This window comes from Bos javanicus, chromosome 1 (genome assembly GCF_032452875.1).
Source record: "Bos javanicus breed banteng chromosome 1, ARS-OSU_banteng_1.0, whole genome shotgun sequence".
NCBI classification, from domain to species: domain Eukaryota; kingdom Metazoa; phylum Chordata; class Mammalia; order Artiodactyla; family Bovidae; genus Bos; species Bos javanicus.
In genome coordinates, this window is record NC_083868.1 from 142,003,528 (window position 1) to 142,028,522 (window position 24,995).

Below are 24,995 nucleotides of genomic sequence, written 5' to 3' on the forward strand. Positions count from 1 at the left end.
ATTTTGCATGATCTTTCCAGCAATTAAAAGTGACGGCACCCACATGACTTAGCAGCCTGCCCCACTCCCAGTCCCGCTTCCAAAGTCACTTCCTCACACACCCAAGGCCATGGGAGCAGGGAGATGACCTTCAGATTGGAGACGCAGCTTTGAAAGAGCTGGGAGAGAAGGGAGGTGGTGGCCTTGGGAGTCAGGTCTTGGACCCAGCCCGAGACGGAGGTGAGTGATGTGCCTTCACAGGGAAGGAGGGCAACTGAGGGGTGGGTGTCACAGAAGGTCGAGGAAAACCTAGATGCTACCACCGCAGTGGCTCTCAGCCTCCACTGCACAGGAGGGCTTTAAAAGCTTTCCGGTCCAATCAAACCTGCCTGGGGAGGCGGGGCAGTCTTTGGGAATTTTTAAAAACTGCTAGGTGATTACAGGTGCAGCCCAGGTGAGAGCCTGGCATTAAATCCACGGAAGCTACCCCCCCACCCACCATGCTGCCCTGCCGCTGCCCTGCCTCTTCCCTGCCTGCCATCCCCCAGGATCACACACCAGGGACCCCACTGATCAGAGGCTCCATCCCCCAGAGCTGGTAGTCACAACGTGCCCACGTTCACATATTCATGATGGGGGAATCGCAGAACCTCACAAACTGACCTCCCCTGGGACTTTGGGCTGGACTGTGATGGCCATCTCTGGGGCGCTGATGAAGGACCACTTGATCTGAATGTCTTCCCTCTTCTCCTTCATGTGGAGCTCCAGCTGTTTAAAAAAAGAAAAAGAAAAAAAGACTATTGGAGGGCTGCTTTCTCCACCGGAGCCTCGATGTATGTCTGTGTGTTCATTTCTTTTCTTAGACAGTGGTTTATCCCCTGCCTTGGCATCCTGTGTGCTTTCAAAATTGCAAGGAGGGTCCCCAGTCCCTGACTGCCCCTCCCCTGTCGTGTAGCCTACCCCATCCCCATCAGCACCTTCCTCTGCCTCAACCAACCACTCAGAGAGGAACATCAGGGTCGGGGCTGAACACCAGATCTCATGAAAACCTGCAACCTCTGCTGTGCAGCTCTCTTCTGAGAGCATCACCAAGACATACTGGAGCCGGAGGCAAAGAGAAGGGAGCCGGGATGCCTCGTCCACTCCCACACACTCACACGGCCCCCTCCCCTCACCCCACCCTGATTGTATGCAGGGGCGCATCAGCACTCTTAGCCTCTCTTGCCTGGGCCACTGCACAACCTCCACACGGACTCCAATCTCTCCCAGGGCCCCATTCAGCCCTGCCTGTAAGTCATGGCAGAACGACGCACCCCACCCCAACCCCCCCCGCCCCCCGCCCCGGCAAAGACAAGCACGCTCCTTGGAACCTGTGAATAGATTTCCTCAAATGGCAAAAGGGACTCTGCACATGTGATTAGGGTAAGGACACTGAGGTGCGGAAACAATCCTACATGATTCCAGTGAGCCCACAGAGGTATAGGAGCCCTGAAAGATGGAAGAGGAAGACAGAAGAGCATGCAGGGAGAGGTGACTTGAAGACAGAGGAGGATGCCAGAAGCCCAGGGGTAAGGTTGCCTCTAGAAGCTGGGACCTGCCCTCAGCTGACAGCCAGCCAGAGATTGGACCCTCAGTCCAACAACTCCAATAAGGAGCTGAATTCTGCCAACAATGGGTGAGCAAGGAAACAGATTCCCTCCAGAGCTCCAGAAAGGAAGGCAGCCACCAGCACCAGGATTTTAGCCCGTGTTGGACATCACACCTCCAGAATGGTGATTGATAAATGTGTGCCATTTTCAGCTAAGATGTGGTGATTTGCTTCAGCAGCCACAGCAAGCTAAGCTACCATCCCTCCTTCTTCAGCAGGAGGCTCCTTCTACAGCCAAAGTTTTGACCCTTCCCATCTCCATGCTTCCTGCCACCACCCAGGGAAAGGGAAGGAAAGCGTGGCTGTAGAATTGTTTTCTCAATACTGGGTACGCCCCCTCATGCTAGCAACCAGGTAAAACAAAGGATGCTCCTGTTGCCCTGTAATTCTGGGCGACTCTAGCAAAATCGCACTTTAATTTCATTGCCACAGTCCCTGAGTTGTTCCACCACGTTGGGGAGAGGGCGTAGCTGCTGGTCTCTATGCAGTTTTTATCTGAAGAACAGAGGAGGGAATGCCTCCTGCCAAGAACATTAATAATTCACCAACCTCTAGCAGCTGCTTCTGCTTTGAGAGGTAACCCACAGGCTGCCTTTAAACTGTGTTAAGAGATCAAAGACACAATTGAATTACCTGTGTCTGAGCTGTGTAAAATGGCACATCAACAGCATCTCAGGAAACATGTTTCCTTGGTGAATGTTTGTGGTCCTTGCTGAACTCACCCCATCCTGAACAGATCCCAGACTTTAAAATTATCTTCTAACCACATTGTCCAAAAAACTAGGGGAAGCAGGAGGGCTTTAACATCTGACAAGTCCATGAGGTCAACTTGACTTCCCTGGCTCTTGAAAATGGATAGGGGTATAGGGGATGGGTTTCATAAAAAAAGCCATTTAGGTAGCCGGAAATTTTTGCTTGTCCTGGTTGTTTAAACCCATGTCTTTTAAGGAAACCAAATGGAATACAATCTCTTCTTGTGGTTGAGAATCTTGAAAGATTTGGGGTCACCCTCCAAATTAGCAGCCAAGCACAAGTTGGATTGGCAGTGACCCCTAAAACAGACCCAGAAATTCACAATTTCTACATGTCAGCTAAATAAGAACATAAGTGAACTTCTGCTCCATGTGTGACATTCACAGTTATCTGATGGGTTAGTCAACCAGAAGCTTCACTAAGTCTATTATAATTATTATCTCTATTTATAATTGTTCAATGTATAAAAATATATCAGTTATAAAAGTTATATACTATGTGTCTATTACAATTATTATAATAATGTTGACTATTCAAAAATAATGGTGATACTCATTTTCTAACATAAAAATAATGAGCCTTTTAAGTTGATTTTTTCAAACACTGAAAGGAAGAATGCTAAGTCCAGACTTTGAGCTGTGTTTCCAAGATGGAGGGGACTTTTGAGGTGCAGCATCTGATTCTAAATTATTAACAGAACCACCTTCCTCATCTCAGATGCCATCATCCTCAATCCAACAGTCAACAACATCTTGGACATGTGCTTTGAAAAATACCATATGTCCCATATTTGATAGATGGAAACTCTGAACTCATTATATATGTGTATACATCAGATCAGATCAGATCAGTCGCTCAGTCGTGTCCGACTCTTTGCGACCCCATGAATCGCAGCACGCCAGGCCTCCCTGTCCATCACCAACTCCCGGAGTTCACTCAGACTCGTGTCCATCGAGTCGGTGATGCCATCCAGCCATCTCATCCTCTGTCATCCCCTTCTCCTCCTACCCCCAATCCCTCCCAGCATCAGAGTCTTTTCCAATGAGTCAACTCTTCGCATGAGGTGGCCAAAGTACTGGAGTTTCAGCTTTAGCATCATTCCTTCCAAAGAAATCCCAGGGCTGATCTCCTTCAGAATGGACTGGTTGGATCTCCTTGCAGTCCAAGAGACTCTCAAGAGTCTTCTCCAACACCACAGTTCAAAAGCATCAATTCTTCGGCGCTCAGCCTTCTTCACAGTCCAACTCTCACATCCATACATGACCACAGGAAAAACCATAGCCTTGACTAGATGGACCTTTGTTGGCAAAGTAATGTCTCTGCTTTTGAATATGCTATCCAGGTTGGTCATAACTTTCCTTCCAAGGAGTAAGCGTCTTCTAATTTCATGGCTGCAGTCACCATCTGCAGTGATTTTGGAGCCCAGAAAAATAAAGTCTGACACTGTTTCCACTGTTTCCCCATCTATTTCCCATGAAGTGACGGGACTGGATGCCATGATCTTCGTTTTCTGAATGTTGAGCTTTAAGCCAACTTTTTCACTCTCCATTTTCACTTTCATCAAGAGGCTTTTGAGTTCCTCTTCACTTTCTGCCATAAGGGTGGTGTCATCTGCATATCTGAGGTTATTGATATTTCTCCCGGCAATCTTGATTCCAGCTTGTGTTTCTTCCAGTCCAGCGTTTCTCGTGATGTACTCTGCATATAAGTTAAATAAACAGGGTGACAATATACAGCCTTGATGAACTCCTTTTCCTATTTGGAACCAGTCTGTTGTTCCATGTCCAGTTCGAATTGTTGCTTCCTGACCTGCATACAGATTTCTCAAGAGGCAGATCAGGTGTTCTGGTATTCTCATCTCTTTCAGAATTTTCCACAGTTTATTGTGATCCACACAGTCAAAGGCTTTGGCATAGTCAATAAAGCAGAAATAGATGTTTTTCTGGAACTCTCCTGCTTTTTCCATGATCCAGCAGAGGTTGGCAATTTGATCTCTGGTTTTTCTGCCTTTTCTAAACCCAGCTTGAGCATCAGGAAGTTCACGGTTCGCGTATTGCTGAAGCCTGGCTTGGAGGATTTTGAGCGTTACTTATGTGTGTACATATGGTGGCTTTGGTGGTTTAGTCACTAAGTCATGTCCGAGTCTTGCAACCCCATGGACTGTAGTCCGCCAGGCTCCTCTGTCCATGGCGATTCTCCAGGCAAAAATAGTGAAGTGGATTGCCATTTCCTTCTCTAGGTGTGTATATATGTGTGTGTGCATACACCTGTGTGTGTGTCCATGTGTATATATGTGTGTACATACACCTGTGTGTGTATATACAGTGTGTATTTATTTATTTATTTGGAGTGGATAGCCTTTCTGTTCTCCAGGGGAACTTCCCCACCCAGGGATCAAACCCAGGTCTCCCACATTGCAGGTGGATTCTCTACCAGGTGAGCCACAAGGGAAGCCCAAGAACACTGGAGTGGGTAGCCTATCCCTTCTCCAGTGGATCTTCCCGACCCAGGAATCGAACCAGGGTCTCCTGCATTGCAGGCAGATTCTTTACCAACTGAGCTATCAGAGAAGCCTGTGTGTATTTATACATAAACCCATTACATGCACACTTTTGTATTTCCCACAAAGACAATATAATATGAAGGTAACAGTCTGAAACCAATGAACAGTAATTAATGAAAACAGGAGCATGCGCGTCTGTGACAGCGCCCCACGCACCCTACAGATTTACGAAAACTGTTTTCCTAGGACAGACTCAGTCTCCCAATCTTACCTGTAGATGGAGCGGAGAGAGCCGCACGCCATACAGCGAGCGCCCTGCGTCCTCAGGTGAGGGTGGCCCCGCACTGACCAGGAACTGGATGGTCTCGCCCACCACGTGGCAGAATACCACCTGCAGGGGGGACCAGAGAACACGCGAGTGTTACACCGGAGAGAGGACAGCGTCCGCCTTACCCATCTGCATCTCACGGAACAAAATAGCCTGGACTCCACAGATGAGCAAGAATGAGAACTCCGTTTCAAATGTGGGTGCATATCTAGATGCATATCTTTTCTATTACACCAGAGCTTAAAAACTAGAAACAATATTTCCAATCTTTTATCCCTGATGTATTCTCAGTTCAGTTCAGTCGTTCAGTCGCTCAGTCGTGTCCGACTCTTTGGGACCCCATGAATTGCAGCACGCCAGGCCTCCCTGTCCATCACCAACTCCCAGAGTTCACCCAGACTCACATCCATCGAGTCAGTGATGCCAGCCATCTCATCCTCTGTCGTCCCCTTCTCCTTCTGCCCCCAATACCTCCCAGCATCAGAGTCTTTTCCAGGACTTGCCCAAATCTAGTCAGAATCTTTCCACACAATTTTTTTTTCCTTTAAAATTTTCTTTTTTCTATTTCTTCATGCAGCTGATTTTTAAATTTCCTGGGCAATTTATTCATATGGAGTGAAAGCCATTAGCCATCATCTCTCACTAAAAAAATGAGCCTTAAAAAGAAAATTAGTTATGGATGTTTACAGGTAAAAATTTTTAAAAAGTACCCAGAACATAAGAAATTGTTTCTATTTAAATATATTGTAACCTATTGGGGTTTAAAAAGATGTGGGGATAATTCAAAGAACTGTGAAATATTGAACGGTTACAAAATGATACAGTCTTAACAAAAATAGAGTTGTTAAAATGAGCTCATTTAAAAACCTATGAGACAAAGCAATTACATCAGGAACAAACCAGACCATATTCCTGACATAAATCACAAAGCACTTTAGAGAGAGGACTGTGAATGCTGTTACTGCAAAGGGAAGCATTCAGTCTCTGCCAGCGAATCCCCTACAGGAGCAGACCTTCCAGAAGGAGGGACTGGCCACCCTCCTGGCAGGATGCCAAGCGAGCCCAGCACAGGCTGACTATGAGGCCAGGTACCAGGTGTGCCTGGTAGAGGGGTGCTGGGGAGGACGAGGGGTGCCTGGCAGGGGGCCAGCATGTCTGGCCAAAGCCAAGGCATCAGAGGCTGAGAGGAAGGCAAGATGGACCCCTACACTCCCAAGGGAACAGCTGACCCCCACATTGGATGGTGTCACTTGGGAAGGAAGGAAAAATTCTTTAATTCTCTGGTGGATTTAGAACCTAAAATACCAAGTAGAAAGATTAACAAAATAATTACTTTGTCGGGGCAACTGCTATTTCACAAAGTTCAGGCTGAAAACATGTCTCCCTCCCCTCTCCTGATCCCTGGCTTACTGGCCCCCTCACAGGCATAGCTCCACTCAGAGCCCACCTGCCCATCCAAAAATGACCTGACCTGTACTACACAGGGAGCCCCAGCAAGGGGTCCATTTCCAGGGTCCACTATAAAAGCTTTTGGCAGCACAGGGCTAGAAAAAGAAAACCCTGCCTTTTCTAAATACTGGCAGAAAAGTGCACAACCCTCGTTTCATCCATTGTTGTAAAGGCCCTCTCTGAGGACTGACTTATGAGGAGTAGTTACATCTTTATCATGTTATTGCATCTCCAGAGTTCATCAAAGGTTGGAACAAAAAAATGTTTGTATAAGAAATGTCGCCTATTCACTTTAAAAATAAATGCTCTGTAAACAGTCCTTGTAGGAGGAATGTATTTTGATGCCGGATGAGGTACACACACACAAGTGACATGATAGAAAATTCTGTCCTTTGTCTCAAGAGCGGAGGTCATTTTACTTCTTAACGTAAAAAAACAAAACAAAACAGTGATTGGTTGACTTCTATTATTTCTATGGAACTTTCTATATGAAGCTAATTAGAATGTCACTGAGAACCTTGACAGATTCATTAGCGCCCTAACTCAAGGAAGAGTTTGGTTTCTGTTTGTCTTCAGTTCTACAAAAAGCTGGACCCCTCTGCTGATCCAGTGGTTAAGAATCCCCGGGGGCAGCCTAGATGGGGGTGAGTTTGGGGGAGAATGTGTGTGAGGTACACACACACATATGGCAGAGTTCCTTCACTGTTCACCTGAAACTATAACAATATTGTTTGTTAATTGACGGAAAACTCAGCAGTGGCCACAGGACTGGAAAAGGTCAATTTTCATTCCAATCCCAAAGAAAGGCAATGCCAAAGAATGCTCAAACTACTGCACAATTGCACTCATCTCACATGCTAGTAAAGTAATGCTCAAAATTCTCCAAGCCAGGCTTCAGCAATACGCGAACCGTGAACTTCCCGATGTTCAAGCTGGTTTTAGAAAAGGCAGAGGAACCAGAGATCAAATTGCCAATCTCTGCTGGATCATGGAAAAAGCAAGATAGCTCCAGAAAAACATCTATTTCTGCTTTATTGACTATGCCAAAGCCTTTGACTGTGTGCATCACAATAAACTGTGGAAAATTCTGAAAGAGATGGGAATACCAGAACACCTGATCTGCCTCTTGAGAAACCTGTATGCAGGTCAGGAAGCAACAGTTAGAACTGGACATGGAACAACAGACTGGTTCCAAATAGGAAAAGGAGTTCGTCAAGGCTGTATATTGTCACCCTGTTTATTTAACTTATATGCAGAGTACATCACGAGAAACGCTGGACTGGAAGAAACACAAGCTGGAATCAAGATTGCCGGGAGAAATGTCAATCACCTCAGCTATGCAGATGACACCACCCTTATGGCAGAAAGTGAAGAGGAACTCAAAAGCCTCTTGATGAAAGTGAAAGTGGAGAGTGAAAAAGTTGGCTTAAAGCTCAACATTCAGAAAACGAAGATCATGGCATCCCGTTCCGTCACTTCATGGGAAATAGATGGGGAAACAGTGGAAACAGTGTCAGACTTTATTTTTCTGGGCTCCAAAATCACTGCAGATGGTGACTGCAGCCATGAAATTAGAAGACACTTACTCCTTGGAAGGAAAGTTATGACCAACCTGGATAGCATATTCAAAAGCAGAGACATTACTTTGCCAACAAAGGTCCATCTAGTCAAGGCTATGGTTTTTCCTGTGGTCATGTATGGATGTGAGAGTTGGACTGTGAAGAAGGCTGAGCGCCGAAGAATTGATGCTTTTGAACTGTGGTGTTGGAGAAGACTCTTGAGAGTCTCTTGGACTGCAAGGAGATCCAACCAGTCCATTCTGAAGGAGATCAGCCCTGGGATTTCTTTGGAAGGAATGATGCTAAAGCTGAAACTCCAGTACTTTGGCCACCTCATGCGAAGAGTTGACTCATTGGAAAAGACTCTGATGCTGGGAGGGATTGGGGGCAGAAGGAGAAGGGGATGACAGAGGATGAGATGGCTGGATGGCATCACCGACTCGATGGACACGAGTCTGAGTGAACTCCGGGAGTTGGTGATGGACAGGGAGGCCTGGCGTGCTGCGATTCATGGGGTCGCAAAGAGTCGGACACGACTGAGCGACTGATCTGATCTGATCTGATCTGATACACCAATACAAAGTTAAAAGTAACTATAAGAAAAGAAAAGAATCTGCCTGTCAATGCAGGGGACACGGGTTCCACCCCTGGTCAGGGAAGATTCCAGATGCCTCAGGGCAACTAAGCTCGGGTGCACCACAGCTGCTGAGCCCATGCTCTGCAACAAGAGGAGCCACTGCTAAGAGAAACTGCAAACCACAAGCAGAGAAAGCCTGCATGCTGCAGTGCAATCAAAAATAAATCCATTAATTAATTTTAAAAAAGAATGAAAAAAAATTTTTAAAAAGCTACCCCACTGCTTTGTTTCTGATACATGGATAGCTGAAGCACCTGGCTAAAAGCAATTAAACCAATAATCCAGCATAGATTTTAAGACTTTAAAACTTCTAGAATGCAAACCTCAAAGGTCACAATTACCATTCATGTCACATCTGGAAACTAGATGCAATCATTGACAATGGGACACCTTTTGCAGAGATCCCTGGAAGGTCTTCCCGGCCATACGCCAATGCTCTCAGTAACACCTGTTATATGGACCAACCATTTCTTGGCCTCTCTTCAGTGTTCAGCTGAAAAACCTAATTAAAACAACTATCTGATCAGTTTCAAGATAGGCAAACAAAATGCCCCCACCATTCCTACGGGTCCAGTTGGGAGGGATAATGACCAGGGCCAGCGTCTACTCCTCCACCCTGAGAGTAAAAGTCCCATTTGTCAAATGGACCAGAACAAAATGGAAAAGAGATTTTAGATATATAAGTAATCTTCTTTCAGGGCATTATGGTGTTTTATACACAATGGGGATTAAATGATCTCAACCCAGGCAAATATTGGCTGGGCCGTCCCTGTAACCAAGGGGTCCCCTCTTGGAATGGCAGAAGGCAGGATCACCCAATGCAAGGTCAAGCAGACCCTTCCAACCAGGGCCAGAGTGACCAGGGTTGATGTCTATTAAATACAGACAAACAGGTAGAGACCCCGATCTTGACCCTAGAATCTTCCTACCCCAAACACAGACCTGTTCATAAGGCTCCCTTCTGAAGTTTATACATTGGGTCCTCAGAGCATCCCAATTATACCGAGCTGTTTGATATGGCTCGGGCTTCCAGGCGCATGTGTGCCAAGTTACTTTACTCACGTCTGATTCTCTGTTGTTGTTTAGTCACTAAGTCGTGTCTGACTCTTTTGCGACCCTATGGACTATAGCCCGCCAGGCTCCTCTGTCCATGAGATTCTCCAGGCAAGAATACTGGAGTGGGTTGCCATGCCGTCCTCCAGGAGATCTTCCCAACCCAGGGATTGAACCCGTGGTAAAGAATCTGCCTGCCAATGCAGGAGATGCAGGAAACATGGGTTTGATCTGTGGGGCCATAAAGAAGGGTGAAAGATGAAGAACTGATGCTAAGTTGTGGTACTGGAGAAGACTCTTGAGAGTCCCTTGGACTGCAAGGAGATCAAACCAGTCAATCCTAAAGGAAATCAAGCCTGAAGACTCATTGGAAGGACTGATGCTAAAGCTGAAGCTCCAATACTTTGGCCTGATGTGAAGAGCCAACTCATTGGAAAAGACCTTGATGCTGGGAAATACTGAAGGCAAAAGGAGAAGAGGGCAGTAGAGGATGAGATGGTTAGACAGCATCATTGACTCAATGGATATGAGTCTCCCAGCAAACTTCGGGAGATGGTGAAGGACAGGGAAGCCTGACATGCTGCAGTCCATGGGGTCTCAAAGAGTCAAACACGACTGAGTGACTGAACAACAACACTACCAGGAGGTACTGTTACTACATAATGCAGCTTAATGTGGGCTTTCCTTGGCTTAAAAATCTGAGAATGCATTATCCTCCATGGTCTCTATGCATTAAAAGACACATATAAGACACTGCCTTTAAAATGAGGGCAGGGGAGAGCTGGGTCTTTTCCAGGCTGGCTGTTAGTGTTCTACTCAGTCATATCTTCACCATTAGCCACTGCCTTGTGTTCCAACTCACAAGCAAACCCCCAGCTTGCCTTTCAGCAGTCTACACCAGGCAAAGTACCTGAGGGCTGATTCAGCCCAGATTCCATCTGCCTGCCTCCAAACAAATAGGTGGCCCTCCCAGAAGCTCTGCCCCTATTCAGGCCTCAAAGGGTGGGGCCCCCAGGGAGGAATCTCTCACCTGCCTTTAGAAAGACCCTGCTTCAAAACAGTTTCACAAGTTGTTAGAACTTTAGCATAAATACCAGGCTAATAGGGTACCTGGAATTTCAAGTCATGCAAAACCAAAAAAAAAAAAAAAAGTCAATTAGTTCCATGGTGGCTCAGTGGTAAAGAATCTGCCTGTCAATGCAGGGGACACCAGTCCCATTCCTGGGTGGAGAAGATCCTACGTGCTGCAGGGCAACTAAGCCTGTGCACCGACCTACTGAGCCTGTGCTTTAGAGCCCAGGAGCTGCAACTACGGAAGCCCATGTGCCTACAGCCCATGCTCTGCAACAAGAGAAGCCGCTGTGAGAAGAAGCTGTTGCATCACGACTAGAGAGTAGTCCCCGCTACAACTAGATAAAAGTCCCTGCACAGCAATGAAGACCCAGCACAACCGGAAGTAAATAAATAAATATTCACTTATCCAGAAAAAAAAAGTCAACCAAATTTCCTATTTGCAACTACAACTTTGTGTTCCACTACCCTGGCAAAGGAGAAGGGGATGGCAGAGGATAAGATGGTTGGATGGACATGAACTTGGGCAAACTCTGGGAGATGGTGAGGGACAGGGAGGACTGGTGTGCTGCAGTCCATGGGGTTGCAAAGTCAGACATGACTCAGTGACTGAACAACAACACACTTGCAAAGCAAGGGGTTCACCAAGGTTTGGAGAGAGCAGAGGAGACCCAGGAATCTCTCAGAGTGTATTTTAGTGTATAAATGTATAACAGACAGCCTTTAGATCGAAAAAGTCCATGTGCTCAGAATACACAATTCATACCCAGGGAGGGTTGCGGGGTTCCCCGACATATCAAGTGGAATAAGATTCTGGGGGAAATTCCAAGCAAATGCCTCAATCTGTTTGTTGCTATGGTTTCATGGAAGCAAAGGTTGGTTAGTGCCTTTCAGTTCCCCTTTTTCCATCTTCCCTCTTTCCTGGGGAGGGTGGGAGCTTAAGTGAAATGATAAACGTAAAATGATAATAATAAAAAAGGAAAGATAATAGTAACAGCACCATTTACAGTGTATCACAGTCAGAGCCTGTTTCTGGAGGCTGATTCGGGTTCAATTAAGCCTCTGCTTATTCAGTGGTTCCTGGTTCCCTCACCAGCCTCTCTATACCTTGGCTTCCCCCTCTATACAAAGGTCACGATGCTTCCTTGGGTGGAGGAGAGCTGTGGGTGCTAAGGAGAACAGACAGAGCCTGTATAGCCCAACGACATCAGGAGCAGGTCCCTGCAGGAACTGCACAGGCCGGGGCCAGGCAGGGGTTCACCTTTACAGACACAGCCCGTGGCTCAGAGGGAGAAGAAATACCCGACAAGCTCGGTGCCAGCCTGGATCTCTCTGACTTCTAGATCTTACTCCAGTCTGCGTGGATTTCTGTTTATTTAAAACTTTAACCTGAAGCTGATCGCTGCACCATTAGAAGCTTCTATTTATTTACAAATGACACAGACAACAAAGCTAATTCATACTTTTCAAGGGTAGGGCCACCCACCAAGGTAAACATCACTGCAGTCCCTCAGCACCAATGACTGTCGCTTTCCCTGGTGAGCCTTCAACATACGAATCCTGTTTACAGGGACACTCACCACGCTTGCTAAGGAAACGTGTGGCCTTTGCAGCAGGTGCCCGTCCTGCACAATCTGCCTGACCCTGGTTCATGTTCAGGAAGCTCAAATGCTGCCCGTGTAGACCTCATGCCTCCACAGGTGCATCAGGAGGGGCCACTGCTGCCACCTGAGGACAAAGAGCTGCTCTCGGGCCACTTGCAACACAGAAATTAAGTCTCCATCTTCTGGGTCAAACATTCTGGAGCAAAGCTCTTCCAGGACATGAGCAAAGAGAATGCAGCTGAAACTTGTTGCTCTTGTGTAAGAGTGTAATTACAGTCTGGGAGAGAGAAATGTGCTTGGGGCGTGTTGGGACTGGAAGGGACGACACAGAGAGCCCTGCAGAGAAGTTGAAGGGTGATGCCTTGCTCCATGAGTGCTGTAGACAGGGGTGCTTCCAGTCACCACCTGAAAAGATGCCCTTCCAGAGGAACGCAGGTGCCCTGTCCCAGGAGCACTCCCTTAGAGAAATGCCCCAGCCGCTGGTAGGCTTGTCTCTTGGGATAAATATTTGGTGCTGTCCTCAGATCATGGCACACAGCTTCTAAAACCCTTGGAATCTCCGGAGTGATAAGAATGTCTTTTGGATGCTAAGGAGATGACTGGTGGCTGGGGACCTAGATAACAACAGGAGGCAGGCAGGAGGTCAGCACAATCAAGGCGTGATGAGAGGGGAGAAGCTTTGCCACCTGGAGCTCAGGGGAATGGATAGGGACTAGAGATGGGATCACAGACCCATAGCCTGTGGTTTAATCAGACGTCCTCTGTAATGGAACCTCCATAAAACCCTTTATCAATGGGGTTCAGAGAGCATCTGGTCCTGGAAGGGTGGCACATATAGAGGGCATGGAAGTTCCCGTCCCTTCTCCCTTCCCTGCTCCAGACACCTTTGCCATTTGGCTGTCCCTGAGCTGTGTTCTTTATAAGACACTGGTAATGGCTCAGAGGGTAAAGCGTCTGCCTACAACGTGGGAGACCCGGGTTCAATCCCTGGGTCAGGAAGATCCCCTGGAGAAGGAAATGGCAACCCCCTCCAGTACTCTTCCCTAGAAAATCCCATGGACTGAGAAGCCTGGTAGGCTACAGTCCATGAGGTCACAAAGAGTCGGACACGACTTCAATTTCACTTTCAATAGTAAGGAAGGGCTTTCCAGGTGGCTCAGTGGTAAAGAATCCTTCTGAAGTCTAGGAGACCCAGGTTTGATCCTTTTGCAGGGAGGATCCCTTGGATGGCTACACACTCCAGTATTCTTGCCTGGGAAATCCCATGGACAGGGGAGCCTGTGGGCTACGGTCCATGAGGTCACAACAAGTCAGACACGACTGAGCAAGTAAACAACAATAGTAAGGAAACTGCTTTCCCAAGTTCTGTGAGCTGTTCTAGCATAAGGAGGGGCTGTGGGAACCTTCAACCTTATAGCCAGTTGGTGGGTACAGGAAGGTCAGACCTAGGGTTGGCCCTTGACCTGAGGGGTCTGCACTGTACTTAGTGCCAGAATTGAATTGAATTGTAGGACACCCAGTTGGTGTTCAGAGGATTGGAGGACTGCTTGTTGGGTGAAAGAAAAAATGCACACATTTGGTGTCAAGAGTCACAAGTAAACCACTGAGAGGTCCCCATTCAGCCCTGGCTGCAGGGTGCGGAATGTGAAGCTCCCATGGGTCCTGGCTGCAGGGTGCAGAATGTGTAGCTCCCATCCTGCAAGATGACTCTGATGCTCTGACCTATGCAAGACCCCACTCTCTGTGCAGGACCGGGGCAGGGGGCTTGCTGATGAACAGATATTTGCAACGGTGGTTACTTTGGCGCACAGGGGTCTTCAGGGGCTGCAGGAGAAAGTCAGAGCACAGAGCACTTGGAGGGCGGGGGAGGCCCAGTTCTGTTCTGGGGGGGTCCTGCAGGGAGACTCGTTCAAACCCAAGTTGAAAAGATACCCACAAAGGGAGACCAGCACCCCATTCTCATCTGACCCAAGCCCCATTCAAGTCTTGATCCAAGACGTGACTATATACCAGCCTCCTTGTCCAGGCAGATTCCTCCTCTTCGTTACCTCAAACACCATCCACACGTCCCTTGTCAGGGCTGAGACAGGAGGATGAGAAACACAGACCCTGATGCTCTGAGGGGAGCAGAGAAAGGGCAGGGCGGGGGGGTGGTGGTGGTGTTGGATGTCCTAGAATCTCCTGTCTGTATTCCTTGGACACGTTCTGTTTGTATCGTGAGGTTCTGCTGTGGATTTTCCCTTCTCAGGAATTACACTGCACCGAGAGAACATGTGACGGTGCTGGTACAGGATTCAGTCTAAGTTTGGAGACCCTGGGGGTGGCTCAGACCCTGAAAGGAGGAAGGCACTGTCATCAGCTCCTGGGACGATGTCTGTCCTTCATTTAACTTGTGGATATTTGGGAACCTCCCATGGGGACACGTTACAAGAGAAATTGACTAGTCAGGCTCGACTGCTTTGCAAGCGGGTACCCTGAAATGGGCTGTGATGAGCCAAGATGCATGTCCAAGAGAGGAAGAGGTTGCATACAGGATCCAAGCACCTGGGGGTATCCTGCTCCCCACTTCCCAGGGGCCAGGTGGATCCCCACAGGGTGCCTGAGCTGGTTCCCTGGGACCACGACCCTCAACCCACTTTCCTGCATTGCTCAGGGGGCTGAGTTCCTGCCCAAGAGGAGGGCCCTGATGCCAGCACAAAGGCACTGGCAGGCGCCCAGGTCCTCTCTGGCCAAGAAAACATAGGAGTCAAGAACTATGAAGAAACTTGTAAAAGAAAACAAAATCGTGTTCACTTTCCAGTAGTTTACTGGGTGAAAAGCTTCCTAGAACAGTGTGGACAGCTGCCCGTGGTCCCATCTGCAGGGAGCAAAGGAAGGAGGGCTGAGAGCAAGGAGGAAGCGGGCAGACTTAAAAAACTTGATGCTGGGCTTCCCTGGTGGTCCCATGGTTAAGAATCCACCTTGCAATACAAGGAACACCTGTTTGATCCCTGGTTTGGGAAGATCCCCCGTGCTGGGGAGCAACTAAGCCCATCCACCACAACTACTGAGCCCATGGGCCGCAACTAGAGAAGCCTGTGCACCTAGAGCCCGTGATCTGCAACAGGAGAAGCCACCACAGTAAGAAGCCCACACACCGCAACAAAGTGTAGCCTCCCACTTGCCCCAGCTAGAGAAAGCCCGAGGGCAGCAACAAAGACCCAATACAACCAAAATAAAAAATTAATTAATTAAATGTTTAAAAAAGAGTTAATGACAGGCTTAAAAAAAAAAAAAAAAGCCTGTGCAACTTCTATACATTGTTTTCAACTTTTTGATGGGTGTGCAATATTTCTGCCATGGTATTAAAACAAACACAGTTTAACCATTCACTTTCCAAACGTTGCGTTTCTGGTACTATCTGTATATCAAGACCTTTAAAAATGGTCTATGGCCATTTCTCATCCCTGCTCCCTCCCCAGCACCTCCAAGCCAGTCTCTGAGCTCTGTTCTCTTAATACTGACAGTGTCAGAAATCAGGGAACAGAAACCGTCCATCACAAAGGGACTTGAGGCTTATTTGTCAATAATAGGGCACTCAATCTGGAGAAGGCAATGGCACCCCACTCCACTACTCTTACCTGGAAAATCCCCTGGACAGAGGAGCCTGGTAGGCTGCAGTCCATGGGGTCGCGAAGAGTCGGACACGACTGAGCGACTTCACTTTCACTTTTCACTTTCATGCATCGGAGAAGGAAATGGCAACCCACTCCAGTGTTCTTGCCTGGAGAATCCCAGGGACGGGGGAGCCTGGTGGGCTGCCATCTGTGGGGTCGCGCAGAGTCAGACACGACTGAAGTGATTTAGCAGCAGCAGCAGCAGGGCACTCAATCAATGCACAGGGGCACATCCCAAGCAGGGGACTCAGGTAGGCCAGGCCTACAGCAAGCTGCCCCCAGACCCCTAGCTTTTGAAACCTGGGCACTGCACCATCTGCTCACAGGGCCCCTTCCAGCTCTCACGGGCTGTGCTGGTGCCAGCATCCTGCCTTGTTGCCACCAGTTTTCTCCCAACATCTCCCAGGGATTTCCCATGCTTCCTGCAGGGGTTATGGAGCTCTGAGACTCCAGGATCCACCAGGGCATGGGGGGAGAGAGCCCTTTTGCATTGCCAGGGCAAAGGACGCTGGGTCAGTGCCTGGGTGACCAATTCTGGAGTCCATGGTGGAGCTGATTGTGTGTACCTACAACCCAGGAACCCCACACCGGCCCCAGAGATACTCCCAGGCTTGAGTCTGAGGACTCAGGAGACAGTTCAGGGCAGCCTTGCTGCACTTGTGAAAAAGAGAAAACCATCTCATTGTCCATCTGCGGAAGGTGGACAAAGCTGCCACCCAGAGTCGTGAACTGCAGTTCCAGCTAAATGAACTAGAGCCCCAAAAACCAACCTGGGTGAACATTCAAACTGCCATGTTCTTATAAAGAGAAAGCTTGTTGGGAAAACGTACACACAAAACAATAAACATTTGAAATGCACAAATGATGTTCAGCTGACCCAGGGTGGGGGTGGGCAGGGATACACAAGGATGGGGTTCCAGGGGCTGGGTGGGAGCTCCTTCTGGGCCCAGGGGCCAGCCAGGTATCTCCTCCTCACAGTCTGCTAAACGATATGCATTTAACTTGACAATAAAACATCAAGATCCAAGAGGAAGCTTACACTTGAGAGTCTCTCAGCACTTCACAGAGACTTTTTATTACAAAAAATTCTTCCCATTTTTTACGGTAGTTGACCAGTGTAATAAATAATTTCAGCCTGTGAACTGTTAGCAACTATAAAATAAACTCTGTGTAATAGCTAAATGGCTAAAATCTATATACCATGCTACAGAATTATTCACATATTATTTATAACTGTACCTATATAAATCTAGAGCTTCCCTAGTGGCACAGTGGTAAGGAACCCGCCTGCCAATACAGGAAACATGAGTTCCATCCCCGGGTCAGGAAGATCTGCTGGAGAAGGAAATGGCAACCCACTCTAGTATTCTTGCCTGGGAAATTCCTTGGACAGGGGAGCCTGGCAGGTTCCAGTCCTTGGGGTCACAAAGAGTCGGAAATGACTTAGTGACTAAACAACATTTTATAAATTATAAAATGTATGTTTATAATTTAATAAAATTTATAGATCAGTCCTGGGTGTTCATTGGAAGGACTGATGTTGAAGCTGAAACTCCAGTACTTTGGCCACCTCATGCGAAGAGTTGACTCATTGGAAAAAACTCTGATGCTGGGAGGGATTAAGGGCGAGAGGAGAAGGGGACGACAGAGGATGAGATGGTTGGATAGCATCACCGACTCAATGGACATGGGTTTGGGTGGACTCTGGGAGTTGGTGATGGATAGGGAGGCCTGGCGTGCTGCAGTTCATGGGGTCGCAAAGAGTCAGACATGACTGAGCGACTGAACTGAGCTGATATGTATATAAATTTACATATAATCCAATCATTTAAACTATACAATCAAATGGCTTTTAAATATACTAAATATTTGTTAAATATATTTCACATTGTTGTACGAGCATCACCAGCACCACCTTTAGAACGTTTCATCACCCCTTAAAATCCCATCCCCATTAGCAGTCACTGTTCACAGCCCACTCCCAGGCCCTGGACACTACTTGTCTACTTTCTGTCTCTATTGATTTATCTATTCTGAATATTTCATATGAATGGAATCTCGTAATATGTGTCATGTCTGGCTTCTTCCGCTTAGTGGAATGTCTTCAAGGCTCATCCACGTGGGAGCATGTGTCAGAATCGCATTCCTTCATGAGGCCAAATAATACTCCATCATGTGGGAATGCCATATTTCATTTATCCATTCATCAGTGATGGGCCATATTTTATTTATTTTTTTGGTGTAAGATGTCTGGCATTTTCAATAATTCTAAGAATAAATTCCCCCACCCCAGTTAAAAAAAAAAGAAAATCGAAATATAGTTGATTACAATGTTGTGTCAATCTCTGGTGTATAGTAAAGTGACCCAGTTATACATCCCAGTTTTAAATTGGCTTCCTGGGTGAGGAAAGGCCTCCAGCAGGTGACGGCGCCTGGCTCACCTTCTCCTGGGCCGACCGGGCCACGCTGGAGACTTGCTGCACAGTCAGCTCCAGGGGTGGCTGCAGCAGGTCCTCCTGGAAGCAGAGGAGCAGCGGGCCCTGGAACAGAAGAGCAGAGTGAGGAGACGGTGCCCTGGGAGGGTGGGGGGGCGGGGGGAGCTACTTTCTAAAGGAGATGACGTACTTGCTGCAAAGCTCTGCAGCTCTGCAGCTCTAAGAAGATGTGATATGACTTCATTTAGTTCAATGTGTGCTTCTGAAGAGCAGCCATGGACAAATATCAGTAAGAAACTCAGAGACAAAATAAAAAATGTGGCAATGAAGACGGCAGAGGGGGTTTTGAGAGCTCAGGTTCACAGTGAGAGTGGAGAAGCCCAGGCTCCCAGGAGGGTGGGTGCGCGGCTGGCCTGCAGGTGGGGCACAGCAGGTACATGGGCTGTGTTCTCCCCTTTCTCTAGGAAACCTCTCTCTAGTTTCAGAGAATCACCTCTCCCTGCCCCAAGGGGGTGCAGGCACTCTCCTTAGGTTACCCTCTTCTCCCGATGCCCAAGTGGCAGGTGGGCAGGAACCCGTGGGGAGCAGACAGGTGTTTCTCCATGGAATTTAGGATTCCTAGCCTGGAAATGAGCCAGCCGGTGGTATTGCTCAAGGATCAGATTCCTGAGTCCCTGCTTTGAGGATCCCCAGAGCTGCTAGTCTCCTGCCCTCCATGGTCTCCTGGTTTAACTCCACCTTCAGCTCTCCACATCCTCTCATACCCTCCCAGAAATGTCCTCCACAGCTTGTCACTCTGGCAGGTGACAAGTTCTTGCAATTAAAATCTTGCGTTAAAATTCTGCATTAAGTTTTGGTTCTTACAATTAAAATCTTCAATGTAAGACATGCAAATCAATTAATATGACCACAAGGCAACAAGACTAATGCTTTATGAAAGAATAAATCAGGACTTGGATTACCAACCAGGTCTTGGTTTTTTAAAAAATAAGTTCTCTTGTAAGGCTGAACACATATGCCAACAATACGACCCTGGAACGAAACTCTCCTTCAACTCTCTTCCTGATATGCTCCAGAAAGCCCATCATCATCAAATGAGTTCTGATCACGTATTTAAAAAACAGACTCAGCCCCACAGCTCCCCACCACATCTCATCTATTTCTGAGACTCCTGGCTGTGATGAGCTGGTTCCAACTGCAAGGCAAGATCAAGGGTGGGGGATAGAAATGGTACAAATGGCAGGAAAGCTCTCCTGGCAAGTGCAGTGGGGATGAGCAAGAATGAAGTCAGCCCAGGGCTGTTTCTTAAGAATCCCCAGTGATGCAACATACACCTACAGGCACAGAACACTGTCACTGAAGTTCTTCTAACCTCATCTTGTCTTAGCGACATCATTCTCACCTCTACAAACCATCAGGGGAGAATTAAATCTACTTCGTGAGAGTGATGAGGTCATGGTTCGGGGGCTGCTCTGCGGATGTTCTCCATGGCTAGAGCTTGCTTTGGTGCGACCTGCTGGCCAGTGGCTTGGGGATGACATCGCCCTGTGTGCCAGGCCTCCTGGTTGAAAGAGCAGCCCCAGCACAGAATGCAGTGCTAAGCAGGAGACTGACCCCTCACAGGAGTCATTACAGCTGCTAGACCACCACCAACTCTTTGTGACCCCATGGACTATAGCCCACCAGACTCCTCTGTCCATGGGATTCTCCAGGCAAGAATACTGGAGTGGGTTGCATTTCCTCCTCCAGGGGATCTTCCCCACCCAGGGCTAGAACACATGCCTCTTGTGTTTCCTGCATTGCAGGTGGATTCTTTATCACTGCACCATCTGGGAAGCCCCACAGCTGCTGGGACTGCATGTGAAACAATGTACCTTCTACACCAGCCTGAAGAGACCACGTAGACTTAAGCTGCCTGGATGTCACCTCCTGCCCCCTGCCCATCAGGAGGTGCCATCTACACCCTCTTACCCATGGCACCTTCTGAATGAAAACCCTGTAGATATTCTGCTAGGAAAGTTAATGTCAAGAGGCAGGCTCACAAAGAAAATACATGATTCAGTTAAAATGAGGACCCAAAAGTTCCCCTTCCCTTTCTGATTGATCCTGGAGTTTCAGAGAGCCCAGCCTGTGTGCAGCAAAATCCCTGTATCTCTGCACTCTGTCCATGGGCAGGCAGCCTCGTTCCAGACTCAATCCCACTCAGACCAAAGAAAGACTTTACATCTACAAGGAAAAGCAACAGGCAGGAATTGCCAGGAGAACAAGTGAAAAAGAAACACAAGACACCAGCTCTCTGGGACATTAAGACACACTACAGAACCTCTGTGGGCTTCGCAGGTGGCACAGTGATAAAGAATCTGCCTGCAGTGCAGGAGATGGAAGAGATGTGGGATTGATCCCTGGGTCGGGAAGATCCCCTGGAGTAGGAAATGGAAACCCACTCCAGTATTCTTGCCTGGATAATGCCATGGACAGAGGAGCCTGGTGGGTTACAGTCCATAGGGTCACACAGAGTCAGACACAACTGAAGTGACTTAGCATGCATGCATGTACAGAACCTCAAGGATTCCAGGCGTGTGGTACCAGCCCATGAACACACAGATGACCAGTGGGGCCAACACCGGGCATTCAGAATAGACCCCAACGTGTATGGAAACAGTCAGTGACAAGAGTGGCATCCCAAATCACTGGCTAAAGACGGAGCTGTGAAAAATCGGGATGTGGGAGGAGCCCCAGATAGAACACAAACGTAACCGTACAAGGAAAGAACACAACCGCCAGAAGCGGCAGGAGACAGAGTGAACCTGAGAAACCGGAAAACAGGGTCCTGGCTGCACACAAACGCGAGAATCTAGTCAGGAAATGTGCTTCTCACGGGGGTACAGGTCAGCAATCCAGAAAGGACGTTATATGTACGCTGGAGTTGACCAAATAAGTACGTTACAGACACTGAGTCCCAGATGCCTCGCTCTTGGAGGAGGAAGTTAGAGATAAGGAAAGGGGAAGATGAAAATGAACTCTGTGCCATTGACCTGGAATCTTGGTGATCAGTATTTGTTGCTCAGTGGCTCAGTCATGTCCGACTTCTTGTGACCCCATGGCCTGTGGCACGCCAGGCTTCCCTGTCCTTCATCATTTCCCAGAGTTTGCTCACACTCATGTCCATTAAGTCGGTGATGCCATCCAACCATCTCATCCTCTCTTGCCCCTTTCTCCTCCTGCCTTCAATCCTTCCCAGGATCAAGGTCTTTTCCAACGAGGTGGCTCTTGGCATCAGGTGGCCAACGTATTGGAGCTTCAGCTTCAGCATCAGTCCTTCCAATGAATATTCAGGGTTGATTTCCTTTAGGATTGACTGGTTTGATCCCCTTGCAGTCCAAGGGACTCTTCAAGGGTCTTTTCCAGCACCACAATTTGAAAGCATCAATTCTTTGGTGCTCAGCCTTCTTTATGGTCCAACTCTCATATACATACATGACTACTGGAAAATCCATAGCTTTGACTATATGGGCCTTTGTCAGCAAGGTGATATCTCTGCTTTTTTAACACATTGTCTAGTTCTGTCATAGCTTTCCTTCCAAGGAGCAAATGTCTTTTAATTTCATGGCTGCAGTCATCATCTGCAGTGATTTTGTAGTCCAAGATAATAAAATCTGTCCCTGTTTCCATTTTTCCCTCATCTATTTGCCATGAAGTGATGGGACAAGGTGCCATGATCTTAGTTTTTTGAATGTTGAGTTTTAAGCCAGGATACTTGGAATGGTTTGCCATTCCTTTCTCCAACAGTATGAAAAGGGGTGTCAGCATAGTCATGATTTTGAAGATAGAGGCAGAGAGACGCGTTACATGAATATGTGCCATCCATATGTATCTTTCCTAGGTCTGTTCACTAAGAGGGTCTAGAAGCAATGAGACCCCAGCAGTAATAAGCACCCCTGATGCCCAAATCTTGTATTCTAAATAATTCTTTAGTAAAAGGAATCAGAGCTGCTTGGAGAAGTGGTCAAATCCAGGGCCAGAGAAGAAGAAAATACAAGATGAGTCTACAACAAACATCTTGCAGAACCATCAAGGAAATGCTAATATATATATATTAGCATATATATATATAAATATATACATATAAATGCTATATATATATATATATATATATATGTGGAAGAACACAAAAGAGCTTCTAGTGGCCAAAACAACAACAGTTTAAACAACAGAACAAATAGTGATGGTACTGGATTATAGGGGCTTTCCAAGGGGCACAGTGGGCAAGAATCCGCCTGCCAATGCAGGAGAGGCAACAGACTCAAGAGACGAAGTTTCGATCCCTGGGTTGGCAAGATTCCCTGGAGTAGGAATCGGCATTCCACACCAGTATTCTTGCCTGGAAAATTCTATGGACTAGGAGCCTGGCAGGCTATAGCCTCTGGGGCTACAAAGAGTTGGACATGACTGAGCACATGCATGCTGGGTTGTAACCCACGGAATAAAGCAAATATCCATGAATACACACTTATGTAAATACTCAAAAAAATGTATAGATGGAAGAGAAGTGTCAGCTCTCTCTTGCAACAGAATTCCAATGAATAAATGCAGAAGGAAAGACAGAAAAAGAGAAAATCATCATTAGGCAAACTCCACAGAAGTGTTGCAGACTAGATACGTGGATGCCAAAATCAGTGTGCGAAAGTGTGAGGAGTAACAGGATTTGTGCAGTCTCAAAGTATCTCCCCAAGATATTTGTTAACTATAGGGAGAGAGGATAAGGGAGACGTAAGATACAAGAAGAGAAATGGGTGGAAATCACCTTAACACAGGGATCAAGGCCACAGTCCCCATTGGTAAGCCACGCTGACGTCATAAACCCATGAAACAGTACACTCAAAGGGGCACATCCCTTCTGTGGTTTGTGGAACTGCAGCCCAATTGTGCAAAATGCCGAACTGAGGGATATTTGGCAAAACAGCAATCAATACTCTTCAGAGTTGTCAAGGTCATGAAAAAACAAGGGAAGACTGGGAAACTCTTACAGACTGCTGGAGACAAGCACAAAGCAACAACTCAACAAATGTAGGACCTGAACGGGACCCTGGAACAAGAAAGGGACACTGGTGGAAAACAAGGGAAACCAAGCAGAGTCTGCAGTTTATTAAAATGTTTTGTTAATTTCTTATATTGTTACAATGCTAGTATCATTGTACCATGAAATATAGTAACACTGTGCCAACGTTAATTTCTTATATTAGAATAACATTAATATCATTGTGCAGGTCAGGAAGCAACAATTAGAACTGGACATGGAACAACGGACTGATTCCAAATAGGAAAGGGAGTACGTCAAGGCTGTACATTGTCACCCTGCTTATTTAACTTATATGCAGAGTACATTGTGAGAAATGCTGGACTGGAAGAAGCACAAGCTGGAATCAAGAATGCCGGGAGAAATATCAATAACCTCAGATATGCAGATGACACCACCCTTATGGCAGAAAGTGAAGAGGAACTAAAAAGCCTCTTGATGAAAGTGAAAGAGGACAGTGAAAAAGTTGGCTTAAAGTTCAACATTCAGAAAACGAAGATCATGGCATCTGGTCCCGTTACTTCACGGGAAATAGATGGGGAGACAGTGGAAACAGTGTCAGACTTTATTTTTTGGATCTCCAAAATCACTGCAGATGGTGACTACAGCCACGAAATTAAAAGACGCTTACTCCTTGGAAGGAAAGTTATGACCAACCTAGATAGCATATTCAAAAGCAGAGACATTACTTTGCCAACAAAGGTCCATCTAGTCAAGGCTATGGTTTTTCCAGTAGTCATCTATGGATGTGAGAGTTGGACTGTGAAGAAAGCTGAGTGCCGAAGAATTGATGCTTTTGAACTGTGGTGTTGGAAAAGACTCTTGAGAGTCCCTGGGACTGCAAGGAGATCTAACCAGTCCATTCTAAAGGCGATCAGTCCTGGGTGTTCTTTGAAAGAAATGATGCTAAAGCTGAAACTCCAATACTTTGGCCACCTCATGAGAAGAGTTGACTCATTGGAAAACACTCTGATGCTGGGAGGGATTGGGGGCAGGAGGAGAAAGGGACAACAGAGGATGAGATGGCTGGATGGCATCACCGACTCGATGGACGTGAGTTTGAGCGAACTCCAGGAGCTGGTGATGGACAGGGAGGCCTGGTGTGCTATGATTCATAGGATCTCAAAGAGTCGGACACGACTGAAAAACTGAACTGAATATCATTGTACTATGAATTGGCGCTGTGGTAAAGAATCCACCTAACCAATGCAGCAGACACAGGTTTGATCCCTAATCCGGGAAG

The 24,995-nt window shown here is 47.2% G+C and overlaps 1 protein-coding gene across 1 annotated transcript in view; it reads right to left on the minus strand.

The window, feature by feature from the left end:
- C2CD2 (C2 calcium dependent domain containing 2) overlaps positions 1-24,995 on the minus strand; it is a 65,689-nt gene that overhangs the window by 34,009 nt on the left and 6,685 nt on the right. Inside the window, exons 2-4 of the mRNA XM_061422247.1 lie at positions 18,682-18,780; positions 5,155-5,274; positions 643-747 (exon numbers count right to left, since the gene is read on the minus strand). Of these exons, the coding sequence (XP_061278231.1) occupies positions 643-747; positions 5,155-5,274; positions 18,682-18,780 (324 nt within the window). The remainder of the gene's footprint in view (positions 1-642; positions 748-5,154; positions 5,275-18,681; positions 18,781-24,995) is intronic.